The sequence below is a fragment of the Orussus abietinus genome, unplaced genomic scaffold, assembly GCF_000612105.2.
Source record: "Orussus abietinus isolate OABI.00-Male unplaced genomic scaffold, Oabi_2.0 scaffold471, whole genome shotgun sequence".
Classification (NCBI taxonomy): Eukaryota; Metazoa; Arthropoda; class Insecta; order Hymenoptera; family Orussidae; genus Orussus; species Orussus abietinus.
In genome coordinates this window covers 21,506-46,128 of record NW_019394613.1, presented here as the reverse complement: position 1 = coordinate 46,128, position 24,623 = coordinate 21,506, and the positions used below count along the sequence as shown (strand labels likewise).

Sequence of the window (24,623 nt, the reverse complement as noted above, 5' to 3'; positions counted from 1 at the left end):
TTGAAGCTAACACATGTAGAACAGTGCTCCAGAAATCAAATAAGATAATTCAAGTAATTTTGAGAATCGTATCATAAATTGAAGAACACGCGAATAACTGGATACCGAAATACGACAGAAAGTCAACCCATTCTCACCCACACTTTGAATTCTTTTTATCCGGATTCGATTGTGAACATCTGGCGTACTCTTGTGAGATAAATCGTCCATCTGCGAGTTCACTTCCTATTAGAAATCCATTCCGTCTCAGAACAGCGGAAACGATTAAACAATTAACAAAGTTAGGAATCTGAGCGCGTTCGAGATATCGAAAAACAAATTCGATTCGAAATTTCGGTTTCGATCAGCCGAGACGCGCAAGAAACCGAAACATTTTCTGCGCGGCACAAGACATCGCGATCTTTTTCTAATTCGCACGCCACCCTCTCTCTTACTCGGGTCTTCGCACCTCGGAAATCGGTGATTTAATATTCCCGGAAATTCCTGACGCGGTTCGGACTCACGACTGTGTGGAAAAGACGGTGCATTCTACACGGTCTAAACCGTACCATTACAGTGTATGTCGTAACATATGCATGTATAAACTATTATATATTTTTTATCTGCAGAGATTTCTAAGAGAAACAATACCCTCTTCTCCCACAATGGAGGAAATGGATGATATGGTTTTTACTGATGAAGTAGATGAAGTCTTAGATGAGTTTGAAGCAGCAAATGACGACGAAAACGATGATCTGTATCAGGACCTTTGCAAACAGGATGATGGATCTTGTGTATTCTCTAGACATACTGGTTCGAGAGCTGATCATTCTCTTCATCTAGTTTTGGTTCTATATTCTGCTTTTATTACAGTCTTTGTAATTTTAGGGTCCGTATTTTGTGGTTCATTAAATATAAAAGGAGACCTAGCTGCAACAGGTGGCGAAGATGATAAAGCATACATTTGGGACACTACTTCTGGAGAGATTGTCTTTGAATGTAAAAGTCATGAAGATAGCGTAATTTTTGCAGAATTCAACACTGACGGCAGTTATGTAGCAACTGCTGATATGAGTGGCATCATTTATGTATGGAGTGTTAGGGAAAAAAATTTAGTATGGAAGTACAGTATGGGCGACGTTTCAGTAAGTACCTTCCTCTTTTACAATGGTTCGATGGAAGTCTTCCATTTTAAGTAATGTATGTACTTTATCGTACGTTTTTTCTTCAGTGGTTAAGATGGCATTTACATGCAAATATCCTTTTTGCGGGATCTGTTAATGGAGATACATATATATGGAGAATCCCCATGGGCACTTGCAAAATTGTTCAGGGATGTGGACTTCGTTCCGAAACTGCGGTAATAATGGCTGATGGTATGATACTGTTAATCATAAGGATAATTTGGAAACGAGGTGTGCGTTCAAAATGTAATTTCCTGATTTACTGTGAATAGGTAAACGTTTGGCCGTGGGGTTTGAGGATGGCAGCATTCGTATAATTGACTTTACATCAAATAGCGAAGAACTGGAAATTATTACTATACATTCAGGACATAGTGAAGGGATAACAGCTCTCGATTGCCATCCTGACAATAATTTATTACTGTCTTCAGGAGTAGATGGCAAAACAATTCTTCACTCAACGAAGACTAAGAAGGTCTGAGCACAAATATTACTTTTCCAGATCGTTTTATGTAAAGGACTTATTCCCGAATTCTGTGTGTTCTGGGCCATGAGCGAACAACTTTGAATTACGTATCAACATATATGGGAAGGTAAGAGTAACAAAAATGCAGGGTCCTAAGTTGTTACGTCGTATGCGCGGGAGTGAAATACGGGGTCAAATCTATAATGACGGGCTCTAATTTATAAAATTCGGGGTTTCTGGGGAAAAGCATGTGTTTAATTCACAATTTGTCTGCGACGTTATAAATGTTTAGAGTATCTCTGAAATTATGATGGCTAAAATAATCAAAGGAATGTTTTGGGAGCAATTGTAAGAAAGAAACTAATCTTAATTACCAGTTGTAATAATTCTACTTCATCAATAATGACGAACTCTTGGATTTCCCGATTCCATCAGATATCTTCTATTCTATCAAATAAAGCAGGCAAAGTCATATTATGGAAAACATGTTGCCACTGATGGGTTATTTAAGATTGAACTTTATATTGATGTTTAAGTCATAGATTTTGCGTTCTCTAAGCTGGTAGGTGTTTGTAAATGCTAAAATACAAGCCAAGCAGGTCAACAAAACAAAATATTACATTCATATATTGGCCGAGAAAAATGTAACTAAGGAAAGAACGTCATACGTTCTTACTATTCTTCCAACTTTTTACTATGTTCGACACTTCTTTCGGTCTGTAGAGGCACCGTCTGAACATATAGAAGACATTTGTGTAACGTTCTATATCTCAGATGATGAGCCTAATGAGTGCTAAATTAATTTTTCAACAACCTGTATATCTTAAAGCATACATTGAATTGAGCTAAACTTGTTTTTTCGTGAATGTACTCAGTCAGACCTACACACTAATATATAACTCATTGTTGTTCGTCATGTGACCCAGTTTAGAACGAAGTTCTATGTTTTAAGGTATTACTTCCCTAAATGCACTTTTCTTACAATTTTTTTTTCAGACTTTTTCAGTGTATTGTTTACATTTTTATCTACAAAACAAACCCATTCGGAAGAAAATCGTCTATCTAGATCCGAAGATAATCGAATTTGAATATTGCTTACTTTGCAGCATGTCTCCATATGTAACACTTATATAATGGGACGCTGCGTTACATTTTTAATTTTTACAGTGAAACGATTCTTACAATTTTTTTCAAAAATCGACAATATAAAGGAATACGTGTTAATTAATATTAAAAAAAAAATGTTCTTTTATGTCCATCGGGAAACGGAGATAGGGTTGTCATAAAAATTCCGAATTTTTTTGTACGTCACAGAGAGCGGGGCGGGCGGCTCAGACGTGGCAACCACGTTCGCGGCAGTACATGTAACCGCTCGCATATTTGACTTGCTCTATCGCCCTAAATGTTATGGGTATATAATTCAATTTCAAGGTAGTAATTATAAACCGGAAAAAAAATTCACCAAACGTATTTATGTTAATACAATTTATTTATACCATTTGATAACATCAACTTTCGACAATATCAGTAAAACAGTTTTTTCTTGCCAATAGAAACATAAAACAGTATATTTTTCGACGTGGTTTTCGCCACAAACCTCGACACCCGATCTACAGCACTCGTGGAATGGGCGCCAGTCGCCACCGGACGACGCAAAATCACTTGAATCTACCTCGCGTATTGACACTCGCGATTCACAATACTCGGGGTCGCGGGTTATCGGTCTAGAAAACGCTACTTATCATACGCCGCGATCGCGTTGTCCTTGGTGCTACCGGTCACTGACTCTATAGTTACATAAATGACGCGGCCCTATGTGACAGAGACCGTACGCCTCATCAAAATCAATAAAACGTAATCAAGGCCGTATGGCCAATACCTTAAATTTCAAACGAAGGCTTGTACCTCGTCGCCTCTTGGCCTCTCTCTCGCTTTCTCTTTCCCACTCTCAAAATCGTACTATCTCAAAGGCTTCGGCCGACACGTCCGTACCCGTCGACGGTCCATCCTCGGTCCCCCAAGGAGGGAGAGAAGGGAGGAAGGGGATGATTAGGGGTCAGGGAGGAGGGATGGGAAAGGGAAAAAGATCACGGGGGTACCCGCCCCCGACGAGGGCATCCCCCGTGCCACCCCAGCAGGCGATGCGGAGGCCACCTACTCGTCCACCACGTACCATCGCCATGTCGGTACACGGTGGTGCACATTGGCTTTCCCAGCCAATATAGGCGGTGGTCGGGGCACTCCGAGATGCATACCCCCGGTCGCCCGCAGAGGTAGCAATAACCACCCCGCGCCGGGTTCGGGCACCGCCAGTGCCGGTGGTCCCGGCCATCGCACCACCAGCAGCTCTCCCTTGACTCGGCCGTCCCGCCCCCCACCTCCGGTGGCTTAGGCACCGAGAGAATCATCAGCGGGGGCGGGGAGGCGCATCCCGGAAGGACGCTGGGGCCCGCGGACCGGCAGGAGCGGGAGTGGGAACGAGGGAAAGGAGAGGAACGGGTGGGAAAAGGGGTATTGGAAGGGAGGATAATGGAGGCGAAAGAGGAGTAGGAGGAAGTGGGAGAGGGAGCGCGGGTGTCGGTCCCGCCGACCAAGAGAGAGGGAGCCCTTCCCAGGGTTAGCGCCTCCCGGAGGACGGGACCCGGCAGAGGGATGACCGGCGAAGGGGGGGAGTGAGGGGTAAGAGGGGGAAAAGCGGGATGGTGGTGGCGGAGGGGTCGGAGCGGCCGGAGGGGATGGGGGCGGTGTTAGGTTTAGGGAAGGACATCAGGAAGGCAAAGGAGGCCACGTAAATGTCGGACAGGGCGGGGATGGGAGAGAGGGGCAGGACAAGGACTGGGTAAGAGGATCAGGGAGAGGCGGTGGGAGTAGGGATGTGGGTGCGTGGCAAGGGAGTCGGGGGACGGGAAGAAGGAATAGGGGAAGAGGGCTGGAAGTTTCGCGGTCGGGGGACGGCGGCGGCCATTAGGTTCGGAGAGGTTGGAGGTCACAAGGCGGGAATGGGGGTGGCGGGTCTGGAGAAAGGAGTGGGAGTGGTGGGGCGGGAGACGGGAGTGGGGGAGGTGGGCCGGGGGACAGGAACGGCCATAAGGGCTGGGGGCTTAGGGGTGGGAATCGAGGTACGAGTCGGGGCGGGAGTCAGGGGTTGGGGAATGGGGGTGGCCATTAGTGGCCGGGACAAACCCTGGGGAAACACTGCGGGGCCGTCCCCGGCCCCGTCGGCCGATCGCCAAAGGGGCCTCACTCGCGGTGGCCTCGCCACCGTCGCCGCGTACGACCGCGGCATTCCGCCAGCTGCCATCGCCGCCGGTGGCGGCCCCGGAGGCTCCCCCCCGGCCCGCCCCACCTCGGGGACGAAATCGCCCAAAGTAGGGCAATCCCGGGGTGCCGTCCGGGGCTCCTCCAGCTCGACTACATCAGGGCGGGAAGCGCGGGGGCACCCACGACGCGCCGCGCCGCGCTCGCGGCGGAAACGCCCAGCTCGCCAGGCCCGCCAGGGTCGCTTCCTCCTCTTCCTCTAGCTAGAACTGGCTGGGGGTCCGCGGGCTCGTTCTCCGCGTCCTAATCAGCTGTTCATGTAGGGGATAAAGATGGATTAGACACGATATCCCTAGGCCCTATTTTAGTGGGGGAGTAATAGGGTTTGAGATCCTTGATGTGGATCCGAGGGGTTACACGGCCGGCCTGATCAGCCAGATCGTACAGCACCGGCGTCACTACCCGGTGCACGGCATAGGGCCCTATAAATTTGGGTGCCAGCTTGGCCACAAAATGGTCTACCGCTGATGAGAGGACACGGTTCCTTCTCATCACCCAATTCCCTGCTTTGAACTGGAGGGGACGGCGCTGCAGGTTGTAATAACGCGCCTGGCGCGCCGTTGCCTGCTCCGTGTTCTTTCCCACGAGATCGCGGATCAACCCTACCCGTTTAACTCGATCTGCCCAGGCGTGCACATCCCCCGGATCCAAAGAGTCGGGATTGTGGATCTCGTCACGGAGGTTCATGCCAGGATGGGGATTGCGACCGAAATTTAAGAACGCGGGCGAAACCTGGGACGACACATGCACCGCCGTATTTATCTCGAACGCCAGTTCCGGTAGGTGCTCGTCCCAGTCTCGATGATCCTGACCTACATATGTGGCAATCATGCTCTTCAGGGGTCCGGTTGACCCGCTCTACCGGATTTGCCTGAGCATGATGTGGGGGCACCATAGTGTGTCGAATTCATAGGGAAGAAAGGCGGTCCTTTACCTCCTGGTTTACAAATTCTGTACCATTATCGGACAGGAAGAATTGGGGACAACCCAACCGGTTAATGATTAAATGATCGAAGACGTTCATAATGGCTGTCGCGGTCGCTTTTCGCAACGCCGCGACCTCCACAAATTTTTCAAACAGGTCTTCGAATACTAGAAGGTATCGCTTCCGAGAACGGCTCGGTGGGTAGGGTCCCATGATATCTGCCGCGACCACCGACCACGGTCCCTCGATGTGGCGCTCCCGCATGAGGCCTGGTGGTACCTGCTGTTGCACCTTGTGCTGCTGGCAGACCGGGCACCCTCTCACGTAGCGAGCCACATCGTGGCAGATGCCCGGCCAGTAGAAGTCCTGGACCACTCGCTGGTAGGTCTTCTCCACTCTCAGGTGTCCGGCCTGGGGATTATCATGGGCATCCAATAGGGCACGCTCTCATCTCCCATGGCAAAACCAATTTCCAACTGTTGCAGTTGGGAATGGCGGGATCGATGATCGGGTTCTCCCTGTGGTAGTAGAGCTTCCCTTCCTCTACCCTCCAGGTTGGGTACTTTCTGGGTGTTTCCCCCACATTTTCCATGCGGGCCAGATACCACTGGGCCTGGATATCCCCAAGGGCCCCTAAACACGCCAGTTGATCCTCATACTGGCGGGATAGGGTGTCGGGAAAAACATTCTTAGATTCCTTTCTATGAATGATGTCCATGTCTAGGCCCTGCATGCCGAGGGTCCACCTCGCCAGACGGCCTGTCGAATCCTTTATATTACGGAGCCACCTAAGGCTACTGTGGTCCGTAATCACCCTAAAGCACATGCCTTCTAGGTAGGGGCGCATTTTCTTAGGAGCCCATAGTACAGCCAGGCATTCCTTCCCAGTCACGCTCTACTTCCTTTCTGCAGGGGTCAGGACGCGGATAGCGAAGACTATCGGGTTCTCTTCTCCATCCACCTCTTGGGTTAGGACAGCACCCAACGCATAGTTGCGCGCGTCGGTCTGCAAGGTGAATAGCTTCATGAAGTCTGGCCTGATCAGTACGGGGGTTCGGACCAGGGATTTCCTCATTTCCTCGAAGGCCCTCTGCTGCTCGGGTCCCCATTTCCACGGGGTGTCCTGCTTTAGGAGCTGTACCAGGGGAATCTTGTGGTTTAATACATTTCCCAGGAAGCGAGCATACCACCCGACCATTCCCAAAAATCGCCGGAGTTGCTTGAGGTTGGCAGGCGCCGGGTAACTCACGATGGGAGCTGTTTTCTCAGGATCCACCGTCAGTCCTTCCTGGTTCACGAGGTAGCCCAGGTCCACACCTCGAAGCAGCAGAATTCAATCTTTTCGCGGTTGAGTTCCAAATTGGAGTCTCGTAAAGCCCTCAATACGATGTCCACCCTTTTGCAGTGGTCCTCAAACGTCTCGGTAACGATGATCACATCGTCCAAATAGGCGAAGACGTGAGGTTCCCACTCGGGTCGAATGAGGCGATCCATAAGGCGCTGGAAAGTGGCAGGGGCATTGGTGAGTCCATAGGGCATCCGAATGAACTGGAAGAGTCCTCTTCCAGGGATGGCAAAGGCGATGATCTCTCGGCTTTCCTCTTCTACGGCGATCTGATGATAGGCCTGACTCAAGTCCAACTTGGAAATATATTTCGCGGACTGCGGGCTATCCAGGATGTTGTCCATATTAGGAAGGGGATAAGCGTCCTTCCTGGTAACCCTATTGACATCCCCATAATCGATGCAGAACCGGTACTTCTCATTGAGCTTCGGGACTATCACCGGACAACTGCAACAGGGACTATCGGACGGCTCGATAATGCCCTCCGCGAGCAGGTGGTCCACCTTGGCACGGGGGAAACTCTTCTCGGCCGTTGTTTGATGGGGAGATGTCCTTGGGCATTTACAGCATCCCTGGTCAGACCTGTTACACCCACGGCTCTATTGGATTTGACGAGCGACTTTTCCAGCATTGCCTCTATCTTTTCCCTATGGGTGGGAGAGGCCCCGGAAATCTCTGAGCAAGCCGAATACAGGGTGACGGAGGAGGCTGCAGAATACTCTGTCCACGTGGGCTTCCATTCCCCTCCCTCAGTAGCCTAAACTCCATATCGGGTCCATCCGAACGGAGAAGCAAATCAAAAAGTCTAGCCTAGCACATAATCCTGGCTCATGTAGGACATCACCGTCAAGACGATGTTTTTCCGGAGGTTACCAACCTCCAGGGAAACCTCAAGTTCGCCCTCGCAATCCACCAATTCACCGTTGGCGACCCGGACCTTGCTATCCACCTGCCGGGTACGGGTCTTGAGGACTTCGGCCACTCTGGGCTCTACATAGGAGCGCGTTGCTCTGGAATTCACCAGAGCGGGCAATCTCCGCCCTTCCACCCCTAACCACTCGAAACACCGGGGTCTTGCTCGCCAACAAGAAGGTGGTGCTGGGACCCTAATGTGGTTAAGGGCTCTGGTGGGGCATGTGTCCTCTTCAACTGGTCGGAGGAGAACTCGACCCTTACTGTCCTCTCCTCTTCTCGTTTGCCGAAGATCTCTGCTTACAGGTGGAGCATTCAGGGGTAACCACATCCTTATGGCCACACCGGTAGCAGAACTTCGTCCTCTCGTACGGGCAGTCTTGGAAATCTTGAAAAAGTCTTGTCCCTCCTGGCCACAGTTCCAACAGATCCCCGGTGGCGGACCTGTGAATTTCCGGGCGGGTCTTGGTGAACTGCTCTTCTTGGGTCCTCGTGTTACCGCTGGCGGCGGAGGCTGGGTGGTCGGCACTTGGGGTTTCTCGGATGGTGGTAGGACTGGCCTCTTCGGCATCATCGAGGGCCCTATCTTCCGTCGGGGTTCTTGAGAGACATCTACTTCCTCTATAATGGGGGGACTCTGCTTCCACGGCTTGCATCGTCTGGCGCATATCAATATCCCCATCCGCGTAGGCCACGGCCTTTACCGCGGAGCGGGCTGTAGAAGGAGGAGGAGCGTAGGTTTGCCGATGCAGTCGATCCATCTCAACTTCCTGCCCCAGTTCCTTCAGGTCTTGAAAGGTGTGGATCGTCCTCCTGGAGGTGCGCTCCCTATACAAGGGAGGTTTTCGTAGGCCCAATCCAGTTGCTTCTCCTCACTCATCGGTGGTTCCAAAAGGCTGTTTAACAGCCGGAGCTTCAATAGGTAGGTCGCGATGGTCTCGTTTGGGGCTTGGGTCCGTTTGCTGGCCTCTGCCTTCAGCCTCTTCTGGAGACCCCACACTCCAAATTGTTCCTTGAACCGGGTTCAGAACTTTTCGAAGCTCTTCCATGTCATGCCCTCGACTTCGTACCACAGCAGGGCCTCTCCCGCCAATATGGTCGGTAGTCCCCGCAGGACGTCCTCTGGTGTGATCCCTGCTTCCCGGCCGCATTGCTCGATTCGGCGGAGAAAATCCTCTGCACTCTCTCCAGGCTTCCCTACAAACTTAAATCCTCTCTTGTGGAGGAGATCGCAGATCAGGACATCTCGGACTAGGGCGGCATTATCTAGAGGACCCGATAAGATGAGGTTCCACGAGGAGGGCACTCGCGATGTCGAGCCCCTATACGGCGGGCTCTGGCACGGTCAGGACTCGAAGGGTCTGCCAGCCGATACAGAAGGTGCGGCATCGGCGGCCCACACTGAGCTCGGCCCTCCCTGTATCGTACGGCTGTCATCCTGGGGCGGCCACCCCCCTCGGCTACTCGTTGCCTCTCGAATGTTGAGTTGCCCCAAGGGTTGCACGGCTCGCTTGCTGGCTGAGTAGACGGGGCAGCATGCGGTCTGCAACCGGTGCTACGTCAATCAAGCCCCGACTCCGGACTGGCCCGAGTTCACCCTCACCCACCGACATCGGCTGCGGGCTCTAAATCACTCTCAGGAACGATGCGCCCTTTGCCAAAGCAGCCTACTCCAAACCCAACCGACCGTAGACTGCTGTACATGTAGGGCAGCATTCCGCGAGGCAACGCCAGAAACCCTTTCGGGAACCAGCGAACTCAACCTGGATCCTCGTTGAGAACCCCCGACAACAAAAAAAAAAGAAAAACACCTCGTCTCCCTCGTCTCTCTCGTCTCTCTCGTCTCTCTCACTTCTCTGATCTCGCGCACTAGCGCTCTAGCGTACCCCTACCACTCTTGACGCTATGGGAGATGACAAGAGTGGAGGTACGTGACGTAGAGTGACGTCACAGGTTGACTCGGAGCCGGTGACGTCATTTGTTTAGTTTACCTATAGTGGCTCCAATACTACTAACGCGGACCCTTTCGGGATTCTAAAGGGTGGTGCGGAGTTGATCGAGACCGGGCGCCTGAGGTTGCGTAACCAAAGGGAAAGCCGGGGCTGGTGAGTCGCGTATTTCGGGGACCGTTCAGGCCGTTAGGAGCCTCTACGCTGAAATATTCGCGCCGCCTCGTGAAGGGCTTGAGTGCTCCCGAGCGAGAGAGATAAGCGGGCGAGACTGGGTCTCGCTTTTGTAATTTCAGGTTGTGTTCTTATTTATTTTATTTTATTTATTAAAAAGCATAGATAGTTGATCTAACGAAGGGTTATGTTTTTGTACCTTCCTTTGCCCTTTTCAGCAACCGTGCTGGCCAGAAGCCACCCCCTCTCCGGGTCGCAGGGAAGTAGCCGATCGAACAAGGAAATCGGAAAAAAGACTGTCGGGTAGTAAAATCCGACTAGCGTCCTCGGAGGATCAGGGAAGCGAATCTACTACCCGATCCGAAGTTTGGAAAAGGGGGCCATGTTTGTCGGTGGGCTGCTAGACCTACGGTCCGAAGTTGCGGACGTAGGGCCGCCGTCGCAACATATTTATGATCCCTACGCATTTTTACCATAGATAGGCGTGAATACTTATAACCATGACCCCGTCAAGTCCAATACGTACTGCACTATCTTAGACCTGGCATATCGCCTCAAATAGTTCCTGCTTTTTCGTTGTAAATCCAGGCCCCTGACTTTAATCGTTATTTAATTTCCCACTTTCCATCGCCGTTTCTTTCTAGTTTTCTCTTCAGTACTTCAACCAGTTTCATTATCTAGTCCTCCTCCTTCTCCTCCAACCAGAATAGCTCCCATTCTGGTACTCCGTATTGATTTAACGCTTATCGCATCCGGTATAACACCAACTGAACTCTCCACCGTCTTTAAAAGGTCCTCAAATTTAGTGTTCTCCCTACCGACCAATACAACGGGTCTATCTTTCCTGACCATTGCTCTTGTAGTTCCGTCACTCCTAGGCGTTTAACCCATTTGCTTTATAAGGAAGTATGAAAAAGAGGGTCCTTATCGCCAAATTTCAGGCTGAATGATAGTGACCAGTAAAATTGAGCGTATATATACGCTAATGGTGCAAGTCGGTTAAGGTGGCCTGATAAATCGAGCGCTGCTTTCCGTTCTGACTCTCGTGTCCTTTGTATTCCTGGTCATTTTACTCGTCTTCAGCATTCTGTCCCGTACCACAACGCTGCATGTCTGTTTAGTACCACCAGTCTGAATAGTCCGGTCTCTTGTCCTAGGTTGTCCATGTTCACTAACACTCGCATCCCTGCTACTGAGTTCTTATTTTGGAGAATGACGCTGGGTTGCGCTCCTATCCTTATTAATGCTGCCGGGGCCTGTCCTGTATTTAACAGGTCTATCGGGGCCAATATACCTCGGAGTCCTGCCTCCATTTATGCTTACATCCGTGGCCAGGAGAGCTCTTAAGTTATCATGGCTAATACCCCGCATTGCGCCCGTCCTCGTAATTTCACGCTCACCGGCTTTGTATCCTTCCTTCTGGGATCAACAAGCAACCGCACACCAAGTGTTTTTTCTTAAGCGCGCCTTTCCTGTGCTGGGCAATGTTAGGGTCCTATCTACGGCCTAGCTTGGCTGTCGCTGGGAGTTCCTAGCGTAGATACTATCTAGGCTTTTCATGCAAGTTTTCTACACGGGAAATAGGTCTCGAGCGGTTTCACGGCAGCAATTGCTCGATGTATGACAGAAATGATATTTCTGTTGACCGAAACGAAATATTATGCACGGAACATGGACTTACCACAATGTACAATTACTTACATCATGTTGATAGATAATGATGCCCCTGAGTGCCTCCAACCAATGCTGAAATTATGTTAAATAACAAATTCGATACTCAGCGACACTGCTTCGCCTCGAATTGTGACGGAAGAATTCTGCCACGTCACAGAACATAGATAGACGGAAATTTCAGAGTGTTATCTCAATGTGCAACTGAATTAACTGATTATTATGATGCTCTTATGCTCAAACAAAATGGTTTTAGCATTGTTTGCATACATTCTGAGTGTTTTTTGTTTGAATAATTTGTTATTATACTCTCACTATTGTTGAAACATTGATCATTACAAAATACCTGTGCTATTTTTATTCCTGCTTTCATTATTTACTACTGGTTTTATTAACCTAAATATACTGATTTCCAGATTATTAAAATCCTGCAAGATTTAAAAAATGATACGAGGGTCGAAGCCAAAAGTTGTCCGGAAGAACCTGACGAAAATAATTGGGTGGAGTCTATAGCTTTTTGCAAAAATCCTACCTTTGTTGTTGCTGCAACAGGAACACTGCAAGGGAAAATATTTATATGGGACATTTCCAAACAGGTGATATTTCCTTTAATACAATTAATTTTTTTATGATGCAAAATCCTGGCAAGTCGCCTCGTCCATCATTTTTTGTCGCCGTTGCATGAGTTGAAATATGAGATTGTGGATTGAGCGCATCTTTTTATGTCCTTTTACAACGACTGGATCAGGTATGGTCATTTCAGATTTTCGCAATACTTTGTTATTGTTTAGATCTCAATGTAAAAAACTATTTGTTAAAGTGATAGCGCGCACCTTTCGGGAATTTTCAAGAAATAATTATTTAAATATTTAGTATAACCTCATAACAACATGGGTATAGCAACTCTCGAAACGGCTAATAGCCTAGTGGACAGAGCGCTATATCTCGGATCGCCGGGGTGGTGGTTCGATCCCCAGCCGGTACATTTATGAATTTTTTCACATTCACTTGACGGTTTCTGTTTTCATAAGTAATTTTATTTTCATTTTTCATAAAGTTTCATACTCATATACAGAAAAATAGGAATAATTAAAAATTACTCTGTTACGGGGCGGCCGAGCAGATGCGAGGCCGGGGTGATTCGGATGGAGATTACCCGAATCTTGCGCGTAACGAGTACTTTAATTTTGTGAGGAGATTGATCCGAGCGGCTAGATCAATTCCTCTGGTGGGATCTAGGGGAGTGAGGATAAAAAGGGGTGCGAACGAATGGCAATGTGGCGAGCGTATTATTTATTCGTCCGTGAGGTCTAAATTACAATCAGCTGGGCGGACACCCGAGGTGCCTTGACCTAATTTTCTATGGGTTAGTATACTTCTCCGTCGCGGCGGTTCGGGTGCGCGATAGCGCGCTTTAGCGACGGTTGGTTACTGGACGCCGGAGTGCTGATGCGGGAATTCTTTTTCTGCTTAATGGCGGTCTACGCCTGATTCTATCTCGCGATGCTGAGATTTCGAGCTCAGCTGTTTAACGGAAGTTCATGGATTCTTAATCTATCCGGTTGACCGAAGCAGGGAAGGTGGGATAACCGATCCTATATTTGCCGGGTCAACTCGGCCGATGGATCGGGTTCCCACCCGACCTAGCCTGGAAAGCTCGTCAAACCACGCTGGAGCATTACGTCTCAGCTGGCGCCTTGCACGAATGCTCGCACCACGCGGGTGCAGGGGAGGGACCTCCTCGAGGTTCCCCGCGGGCAACGGGTGGGGTCAAGCGGCCTCCCTTCGGGGAGTGCGTCGCGGAGGCCCTGTCCCGGCAAGCGCCACCCCGGGGTTTGAACGATCGGTCCGGAGCATTCCGGTTTTTCCGGCCCGGCTTGGGCCTTCGGGCCCCTTTGGCGGTGGGGTTTCCGGGTGGAGTAGGGAGTGCAACCCCCCAGCAATGGGGGGACCGATAAGGAGGCTCACCCTCCAGGTGCGGTCGGCGGCAAGGCCGATACGAAGTCATGACCGAAGCAGGGCATGGAAATCGCGATAATGGTTAGAATTCGGTCGGAAGTAAGGGGTTAAGAAATAATCTAGAATTAAATGAGGATGAGTCGAGCTTGTGAAGGATCCTCTACCTGGCTTGATCAGCGGCCGGATTCGGTGACATTCTCTTTTGATCTACCCAGCCGGATGACTGTGCGTGAACACCTTCGTCCCGTGACGTGCCCTAGGGTTGGAGGTCTCCTAGAAGCCTCCCGTCCAACGAAAGTCGCAGTGCCGCCGTCTGGTCCTGACTCGGTGGTTAGATCGCTGGAGTACCAGATGGCACTCCTGCAGCTCGCAGGATAGTGGTTCTTGGCAGGTAGTCCGGCGGTCTCGGTCTCTGACTCGCTAGGAACGGAGTACCGGGGACCAGGAGCTCCACTTGAAGTTCGGTGATATGACGCTTGACTAAGGACTGACGTATAGCGTAAGTACTGACATGACTATGACATCTGACTGCTGGTTTTATTAGCAGGGTGTTCCAATTGGTGGGGGTTTCCTAGGGCCCAGGTGAGCGTGCCGTTCCTGGGTCGTGCTGATGCATTGCGTAGTCATCAGGTTGTTCGCCCCGGGTCGATCGATAACTTTTGGAACCGTTTGACCGATGAACTTGTTGGATCCTTTCGCAAGAGTTTCCTAATCGCGTTTCGGTATTCGGATTTCCATGGCTAGCTCCGGTGATCGGAAAATGGGGTTTTCCCTACGTTAGGGTACGCAGGGTGTCTACGTAACACATTAGTTGAGAGTTAATACAGTGCACAATATGAAACCATGATCACGTTCGGTAAAAAACATCCTTTCAAATAGCTCTTGGCTTCACACCGATATTTTAATGCAATTTCAAATATTTCGTTTCGCTTGGGATGCATGAAATTTTCCTATCGACCGCTTTCAGTGTCACTGAAGCGACGTCATCCAAACAATAAACAATGGCCACATGGCGGGGTCTTTTCGAATATCTCGCTTTTGCTCTCGCCCATGCCCTCACCCTCTCGCCCTTTTGCGTCGCTCTTCGCCCTCTTCCACCTCTTCTCCCCCTTTCGCGACTTTCCTCGCACTTTCTTGGTAATTGATTTCTATGCTTTCTTTGGCGGATAATGGAAGGATACCATTTTTGTCTATATCCGTGATATTCTTTTTTAATTAAACTGATTTTGTTTATTTTTCTCATACAATCTTTACTTTACATGTCAGTTTTTTAAGAGTATGTTTTGAGAGAAGACGAATTTGAGAATAAGTATATTTGGCGCAAAATTTTTTACCACCGAAAATGATTATGGCGCGTTTTCTTTACCCTCATATTCGTCAGGAGGTACACTTGAAAATACTGCACATTTTGCATTTTAATTTTATAACTGATACAAATTTTTGAATTTCGGAAATTGGGTCCATGTTGGGCACGGTGCATTCACGTGGAACATGTACAGTAATTTCCATAACATTCTTTAAAAAATGGTCAGTGTTTACGATTCTTCGACCATGTAATGTGCTCAAAGAATCTGTGGTCAGTACAAGTTTTTCGCACACGAGAGATGTCTCGTCATCACTACAAGTAGCAATGTCGGGGCTACCGTCTCGTGTCATCTACATGCATAGCTGGTAGAGAAGATTGGTCGTTAGAAGCATTAATAAAACGATTAACATTACCTGCGTCGTTAGTTAGGTACATCACACATTCTGTGCTTCTGATCCACTAACTTCCGAATTATGCCATTTGCCCGATCGTCTATATAAGAGAATAATTACAGAAGAAATATTAAGTTTAGACGTTATAAATTTGATTTCTCTTATATATGGAATATATATCTTACATATGTCATTTAAAATATTGTTACGTGGCGGCCGAATGGCTAGTGGGGCCGAAGAAATTTTGTAGATTCCTCCGAGTGGTTTAGTGATGGTAGAAGAATTAACTTGTACACCCGCGTAACCAGATTATGATTTGAGATATAAGGAGAGAATTTCACGAGCTGCTCGGACAGCCTCTTTGGCGGGATTGATAGGTTTTTGATCCTCAATAGAAGATTGTAAAGATGCAATGAAGACTCATAAGTGTTCTTAAGGTTTCTTGAGAATTACGTTGTTGCTTCATATTAAATTGGACCAGTTCTATTTGCAATGCAGTTAGAAGGATTACATTGTCGCCTTCGTATTTATTCTCGAGGACAGTACCTGGGCCGCGTAAGCAGCCATATCTGCCCCGCCCCCCCAACGTCACAACCGAGCAGGCGGGATATGGGCCGGAAAATGCTAGCCTTCACCTTGGCGAGCCGAGTACCGATTCAAGGGCAGGCCATGCAAACCCACCCCTCACATCGATTCGAGGTGCGGTCAACTAGCTAGCCTAATGAGAGGCACCACTTACCTCGTGCATCTGCCTCTGCCTTTCCGGAGAAGTGGTCATATGATCATGTCGGAAAACCGTGTAACTATTCCGATTACGCCACTTCTGTTGGTGCGCACACCACAACTCTCGGTTGGTCGCACTTGAACTCCCAGAAGAATCCTGATCCGACCTTCTTTGGAGGACATTCTAAATGCTGAAGTACCCAGTGGGTGCCTAAGATGTGGAGCACGATGCTTATAGTGGAGTCGCTACTTCGAATAAAAGATCCTTGTGGTCGGCTTGTACTCGACACGGGACCCGACCAGATCTCTTGATAAACTAGTTTTATATTTCAGAAATATATCTCAGTTTTCTCGAAACATAACGGTTTAAAAAAACATGTATCGAATATAAAAAATGTATTTTTTAAAAAAGCTAGATTTTTTTATGTAAAACAAACTCTTTTAAACTTGTAGTAACCCAAACTTTTCGAACTCTGTCACAGAATGGCAGTGGTATTAGCTTACTTTCCTGACACAGTAGTAAAATATGTGTTTTATATAAATCAGTGTCTATATGAAATATTCGGCAATACTTTATATCTACTTAACTGCATGTCGAAGATACCCGTTGAACAATGTAAGTCAATAAGGTAGACAACTCTAAATTTTCACCAGCAGACTATAATTCGCCAAAGGCAAAAGGTAGCTTTATGAGTCTCAGAACGAATAGATAATATTTGAAATTCTGGATATAAAAACAATTATAAATATATAACATTCGGGACATGACAAAGCGATAAATCTGCTCTCGCCTCCAGTAGAGGAGCCCTACGACTTCCTGCAAAGTCAACCAAAATCTAATCCTTTCTCCCGGTCCCGTTTTAAAATAGGTGTACCAGAAATCATTAGGGACAGTAGGGTCGCCTACGCAACAAAATGGAAAGGTCGCCCGTGTCAATGAAAAATCTCCTCCGAGAAACAAATTGAGAGTCACGTGCGTGGCACACTCCCGGTTGCCAGCATGATAAAGTTTCAAATTCGCCTTGACTAATGGACTAGACAAAGAAGACGGAGGAAAAGGACCCGAGAATGAATCTCTAAAATCGAAATAAGGGATCCTCGTCCCGGTTTCAGTCGCACTTCCAGTACCGAAAAGACTCTCATCGCTATTGTAATTCTTTGGTAATCCGCGAAGTCTTCGTCGGAAGCAGGAAAAAGACAAATAATGGGACTAGTTACAGAAAATTTCAATATAATCGGCCGTACTTCAGGTCCGATGCTGTTTATCGCACAGCCCTAACGGCTGAAAATTTTGCAATTTCAAAAAGGTTTCGTTGTTTTTGAACCTTTTTCGAAATATTCCACAAAATATTTAAGACAATGCCCAATACCACCTTCCGAAAAAATTAAATGATCATTATACACAGTAGTAAATAAGTACAGAGAAAAATATCTTGCCTGAAAAATGTAAACCTTGTGGAGTTAATTAGTCCGAAAAATCCATTGCTTCTCCCTCGAGTAGGGATCTCCGGGTCAGGATAATGTAGTACTTTCAAAATTGTATTTTGGTAACAGTATGAGAACGATGACCTGTGGCTAGATTCCTCCACATCACTTCGCCTACGGCTACTAAAAATCCCTGTGAATAAATCTACAAAATTTTGTTTTGTAGCTAATAAGACATCACATTCAGCAAGAAGGTGGAATAAGCAAACTGGTTTGGATGTCCACAACTCCAATACTCTTTTCTGCAGGCCTAGATGGCATTCTGAGATGTTTTAATGCAAAAACTGGACAACTTGTCAAGTCGTATAATGGACACACTGCAGGGATACTCGATGTACACGTGTGCGAGTGAGTCTACACCAATACATTACTTGTTAAAAATAGCCACCGGGGTTCAAAATTTATATTAATTCGTCGCTTTGGGCCGATACTTCATTAGCGCTACAGCGACAAGCGACGGAGCGACGAAGCGCGAATAAGACGATCCGATTGGCTGCAGGGAAACAGCGGAGTAGAACTTCCGTCGTGCGTTTAGCGGTTTCTGTCCCATGAAAGTTTAGAATCTTGAACTTCTCTGCGACGCCGCATGTCCTGGCTGCGACAGAGTGCTGTTCAGTGAAGGTGTATTCCATTAAAGCAATGAAAATTCTGTCGCTCGACGCTTGTCGCTATTACACTAATGTCATCTTATCGACCTTATAAATTCCTTTGCGGATTCGATAATTACATGACGATTTTAAGTACTCGGAATGCACATCGTTAATAAGCGGCGTGCACGAATTAAATTTGGTGCAATAATCAGAACTGCCTTCAATTTTTTTTAGGAATGCACGGACCGTATTGACAACATCAGACGACAGGACAGCCAGAATCTTTCAAATTGATATACTATAACGCTCGAGAATAGCTTTAAGTTTGTTGATATAAATACCATGTTAATTGCATTTTTAAGACGGCTTTATGTCGAAAAAAATGCGTACAAATCATTAGTTTTACTTTTTTTCTGTCTATACGTGATATAATTTTAACATTAAACGTACCACCGGCCAGTTAAGTGACCGTTTTTAAATGGTATTGGTAGTAGGGTTATGAATTGTCGGTACGTTTGGTGTTAACTTAGGCTACCATAATTAGGTGCGTCAAGCTAGCACGACGCCATCTCAATTCACGATTTCTGAATACAGAGGGATTATGTGCTAATTATGTGCTAATTTTGTGCTCAATTAAATAATTTTGTACCCCCAGCATTTTTCCGAAATTTGAAATTTCAATGTGGCCGTGCTAGAGTTACGTCCCGATGTAGTCTAATTAAAATTTTAGATTCTAACGTTAAAATAAAACCGCGATCAGGGGAAGCGAGCCCTGCACCGGGACGAAGTAAGATGTAGAGCTGGCATTCCAAAGGTGCGCACGGGCTCGCGGGGGTCGAAGTCCCCGGGCGCGAAACCCCGCGTCAGCACCAGGTTCAGTGTCCCAGAGGCACTACCGAGGTCTAGGAATCCGCAGAAACAGCAAAAGGTGGACCCCACCTTTTTTTTTTTGTCACGAGGAGAAAATGCCTACCCACACCCCCGCCGCGGACCGGGCCGGCTTCCCTCTCCGCACAAAGTACGGGCACTCTCTCGTGCCCATTCTGTGCGCGGACGCCTTCCCTCTGTCAGAACAGGGGGCATTTGGCCCCCTCCGCCCGACATGCACCCACCAAGTGGCCGGTGTCACCACACCGGTAACACCGGTTACTCCTGTCGGGCCGGTCCCGACAGTTGGCTGCCACGTGGCCTGGTTCCAGGCAGCGGTAGCACTGCAGGGTGCGAGACGCGAGTCGACCCCGCAGACACCCCACCCTATCCTCACCCCCCCCTCTGCCAGCACTTTACGTGCGGCCACGAGTGGGCACTGGGCCCATACTGTGCCCAGCGCTTTCCTCCCCGGAAACCGGGGTTCTCCAACCCTTACCTCGGAGAGCTGACAGCCCCCGACGGCGGCCAAGGCGCCGGCCACCTCTTCCGCGGTGCCCTCCAGGAGGTCTCGGGGACCCTTCCCCGGGATCTCTCCAGCCGCCACCCCCCGGCCGGATTTGGTCTTTTTTCGGACCACCTGGGTCCATGTGGGGTCGCATCCCTCCGCGCCCGGCGGGGGGTCCACATCCATTGCTGCGGACAACCCCGACGGCTGGTCAGAGGGTACGGGTGCACCCGTACCCTTCTTCCCCTTCCTCTTCTTCTTCCTTCCCGCCCCGCCCGCCACCGGCCTTATCCGCCGGAGGAGGAAGGGGGGAAGGCGCGACGGTCGGAGTCGCGGCCAGCCGCTTGAGTGGGGCTAGCTCCTCTCTCAATGAGCGGAGCTCACGCCCCACGAGCTCCTCGACCCGGCGCAGAAGTGCGCGGTCGACGGCCTCATCACGGTCCGAAGGCCCGTCGGCAGGGGGCGTCACCGCCCCGGCCACCGGCTCCTCCGACATGGTGGCGCGGGACCACCGTTTCCTCCCCCAAGCGCGTCCTCCGAGGCAACCCCGGGAGCGACGTCGGAAGCGCCCCGCACCGCGGCCGCCCTCCGCCGCTCCGGCCGGCCCGGAGGGCCCATGCGCCCCTCGGTGCCCAGCCTCTCGAGTCGCCCCTTGAGGCGGGCAACCTCCTCCTCCAGGTCCGAAACGCGGCCACGCAGCTCGGTGTTTTCGCGTTCCAGACGCTTTCCTCCCAGCCCGGTCGCTCTGAGCGTCAGCTCTGTGCACGCCGCCCTCGTCGCCAAAGAGGCGAAGCGCAAGGCGCGGACGAAGTCGCCCTTCAGGCGCTTCGATCGGTCCGCCACCTTGTCCACCCGGTCGAGCTCCTCCAGCACCCGGGAGGCCAGCGCCCCCGAGGGCTCTTGGCAGAACTCCTCCGCCAGTTCTTCCGCGGTGGGCAACGCCTCGTTGCTGCGGGAAGCTCCGCGCGGTGGGATGGACGGTTCGTCGAGAGCCTCGACGTCCGCGATCTCCCGCTCCGTCTAGCGCTCAATACGTAGGAGCTCAAGGTACTCCCTCTTGGCCTTTGCCAGGCCGACATATTCCCCGGTAATCGGGGGGCGGCCCTGCTTCCGTCTCCCTAATAGGGATAGCAGCGAAGCACCCGACGCTTCGCTCTCCGACCCTCCTTCCGAGGCGTCCGTTTCGAGGTCCCCCAGAAGGGAGGACACCGAGGACGCCCTGGAAAAGGTTCCACCTTCCTCGTCGACCCGCCGGAGCTTGACGACCGCCCGGGCGGGGCGAGTTCTCTTCCCTAAATTTCCAGTAGCTTTATTCGGTGTCTGGGCCTGGTTGCTCACCGCAGACGCCTCACGGTTGTCGGATGACGACGGGGAGGAGCCCGCTTGACCACCACCCACACCCGCCGGCTCTGGGGATCCGAGCCCCTGAGCAGTAAACTTTTCTCCCGTAGTCGACATTAAAACCCATAAAGTCCCCCGTTGTCGCCGGGGGAACACACCTCATTAACGTCGAGGAGACGTGCCGCCGTTAGCTTCCCCACGGGCCTTCACCTCCGGACCTTACCGGCACGGCAGTGCCTACCGGGAGCCGAAGCCCCCGCCGGCATCGCCCCAGAGGATCATCAGCCCATGGGTACTAAGCCCCCTCACCACGACAAGGTGGCGGCACGAGGGGGAGGTGGACCCCACCTAGGAGGGCCTCTAGCTCCTACTCCTTGTCCAGGAGGCCGCGGAAAACCTGGACCTCGGCCGGGAGCGCACTCTGTTTTAAATTTTTGAGCAATTAGCATCAGCAAGTTAAGAAGAGGTACACGAAGCCGACAGAATTAGTAAAGGACTTGTGAGGACTTGAGCGGATTTGTTTGGACAAGTGACACCAGTAGCCTCAGGCAATTAGGAACGGATCGAACTCAGAGGCCCAGCACCGGACCCTTTTTCTTCTCCAGAACTCCATCACCACTTAAGGTGAGCATTTAAGTAAATTTCAATTTCAACGCTTCGTTAGTATCACGGTCAATTATCCCTTTCTCCTATAGTAGCTTATCGGGTCGAATTATTTTTCAGGATCGAGTTGTTGAGATTCAGATTCGATTTTGTGATGTTACGTAGACACCCTCCGTACCCTAACATAGGAAAAACCCATTTTCCGATCACGGGAGCTAGCCATGGAAATCCGAATACGGAAACGCGATTAGGAAACTCTTGCGAAAGGATCCAACAAGTTCATTGGCCAAACGGCCCCAAAAGTCATCGATCGACCCGGGGCAACCAACCTGATGACCACGCAAAGCGTCAGCACGACCCAAAAACGCCACCCTCACCTGGGTCCTAGGAAACCCCCACCATTTGGAACACCCTGCTAATAAAACCAGCAGTCCGATCGAGACGACATGTCATAAGTCAGTGTCAGTTCTTACGCTACACGTCAGTCTTCAGTCGAGTGTCATATCATCGAACTTCGAGTGGAGCTCCTGGTCCCCGGTACTCCGTTCCTAGCGAGTCAGAGACCGAGACCGCCGGACTCCCTGCCAAGAACCACTATCCTGCGAGCTACAGGAGTGCGATCCGGTACTCCAGCGATCCAACCACCGAGTCAGGACCAGACGGCGGCACTGCGACTTATGTTGGACGGGAGGCTTCTAGGAGACCTCCAACCCTAGGGCACGAGACGGGACGAAGGTGTTCACGCAGTCATCCGGCTGGGTCGATCAAAGGAGACTGTCACCGAATACGGCCGCTGAACAAGCCAGGTAGAGGATCCTTCGCAAGCACGACTCATCCTCATTTCATTTTAGATTATTTCTTAACCCCTCATTTCCGAGCGAGTTCTAACCATTATCGCGATTTCCATGCCCTGCTCCGGCCAACCGGATAAATTAAAAAACCATCAACTTCCGTTAAACAGCAGAGCTCGAAATCTTAGCATCGCGAGACAGAATCACGTGTAAACCGCCATTATGCAGAAAAAGAATTCCTGCACCAGCACTCCGGCGTCCAGTAACCTACCGCCGCTAAAGCGTGCTATCGCGACACCCGAACCGCCGCGACGCGGAAGTAAATTAACCCAGAGAAAATTAAGTCAATGCACCTCGGGTGCCCTCCCAGCTGATTGTGATTCAGACCTCACGGACGAATAAATCCAAACTATCCTAATACACTAGCCATATTGCCATTCATTTGCAGACCTTTTAATCCTCACTCCCCTAGATCCCACCAGAGGAATTGATCTAGCCGCTCGAATCAATCTCGCCACAAACTTAAAATAATCGTTACCCGCAAGATTTGGGTAATCTCAATCTGAATCACCCCGGCCTCGCATCCGCTCAGCCGCCACGATAAAAAAGTGCCAAGTTTCTTCAAAAGTGATTTATGATGTACGCTATTGAGATCGGGTATTTGATATTATTGTTTGTGAGTTCCCCGAACGGTGTTTGAAGTGCGTGTATTATTTGGATGTAACCTCGGTTGTCGGTGAAGTCTGTGTCTTGAATAAAGTTCCATTCCCTTAAGTGAATAAGTTCTGTTTTGTCCGATCAGGGGGAAAATCTATTTACTGGTAATGTAATCAAATTCAAATTTCAGTTAGTGTGAATTGGGTCGTTCGCGTATGAACTTTTTCTAACCTTGAGGGTTTGCAACCTGATAATAAATTCGAGTTGTTCAGCGAATTGAAATCAATTAAATCCGTGCGTTGGTTGGGTTATCAATTTTATACGAAGCCGTTCGGTAAACTTCGCTTACTCACCCGTTATCCTGAATATATTACCGTGTGATTTGTGTAAACCTGTTATGCACAGAAATGTTGTGTCACCTGTGAAAAATTGTTGCGTCGTCAATCGTCTGATCTTCTAATTTCGAATATGATTGTGTCGGTCATTCCGTAACTTTCCTTTGGAGTTATTCTTCAGTCACCCCGAATAAAAGGAAATTTCTCTGCTTCTTAACTTCTGATTCTCTGAATGTCGAGCGTTACTACGCGATTAATTTTTCACATTATCAGTGTTACTTCTACTGTCAAAACTATTGCCCGGATATTGAATTTTGAGAGTTGCTCTAAATGTTGTATTGAATTAATCGAGATTTTATGATTTTCGATTGCGGATTTTGCAGAGTTAGATGGTTTTGTCCGGCTTAATCGAGTCTCGCGCAATGGTGAATTTATAATTGGGAAGTTAAATTTAATTTTTCACACATTCGGTTATGGAAGTTGCTTGAGGTTTCGGAAATATTATATTTTGTTTCTGCTTGTTTCTGTGATTGTCCACTGAACCTGTATTTGATATCGATCTGTGCATATTATGTATTTTATTGAATGTTATCATTGTGAGTGTTTCCCTCCGAATTTTAAGTGATCCCGAAATTGTTTCTAGTGGTGCTGTTACGTCCCACGAAATGCTCCTTGCACGTGCGTTTGTAATAAATAAGTGTATATATATTGTGACGAATTACAACGATACGTGGAACGGTGTCGACAACGGACACTTGGTTCGAGGGGGAAATTCCGGGCCCGCAGCACCCGGACGATCGCTCGTCACCTTCGCCCGATCGTCTAGGCGGATCTGTTTGAGCCACTCAAAATTATTTTTCCTGGTTTCGGGAACGAGACACTAAATTGGACGCCAGGCCTCCCCGGAGGCCAAAAATACTCGACGGCAAACTCTCAACTCTCGAAAATCTCAACAACTTAAAATTTCAGTACTCTCGAACAAATCTCGATGAACTCAAAATTGACTCAAAGGACTAGGCTCGAACGATCTCCGCCTCAACGATCGTCGCGGCGCGGCCGACTAGCTCAGAGCGCGTACGCGCCAAGGTTCGGAGAGGACGAGGGTAAGACCAAGATGCGGGGGACAAAGGGGAAAACTTCAAC

General features: G+C 49.3%; 1 protein-coding gene across 1 annotated transcript; it reads left to right on the top strand.

The window, feature by feature from the left end:
• The first annotated feature begins 607 nt into the window (after positions 1–607).
• On the top strand, positions 608–18,954 carry LOC105696653 (angio-associated migratory cell protein). The gene is made up of 7 exons (XM_023432870.1): positions 608–792; positions 868–1,124; positions 1,211–1,355; positions 1,436–1,638; positions 12,340–12,519; positions 17,955–18,136; positions 18,613–18,954. Exons 1-7 carry the CDS (start codon positions 645–647, stop codon positions 18,680–18,682), a joined length of 1,185 nt encoding a protein of 394 aa, XP_023288638.1. The 5' UTR covers positions 608–644; the 3' UTR covers positions 18,683–18,954.
• Positions 18,955–24,623: the final 5,669 nt, after the last annotated feature.

Excerpts from the sequence above, each read along its gene's own strand:
- LOC105696653 (XM_023432870.1), top strand. The coding sequence starts at position 645 with ATGGAGGAAATGGATGATATGGTTTTTACTGATGAAGTAGATGAAGTC. Across the intron at positions 1,356-1,435 it reads TGCGGTAATAATGGCTGATG|GTAAACGTTTGGCCGTGGGG; the intron begins GTATGATACTGT and ends TACTGTGAATAG. Across the intron at positions 18,137-18,612 it reads CTCGATGTACACGTGTGCGA|GAATGCACGGACCGTATTGA; the intron begins GTGAGTCTACAC and ends AATTTTTTTTAG.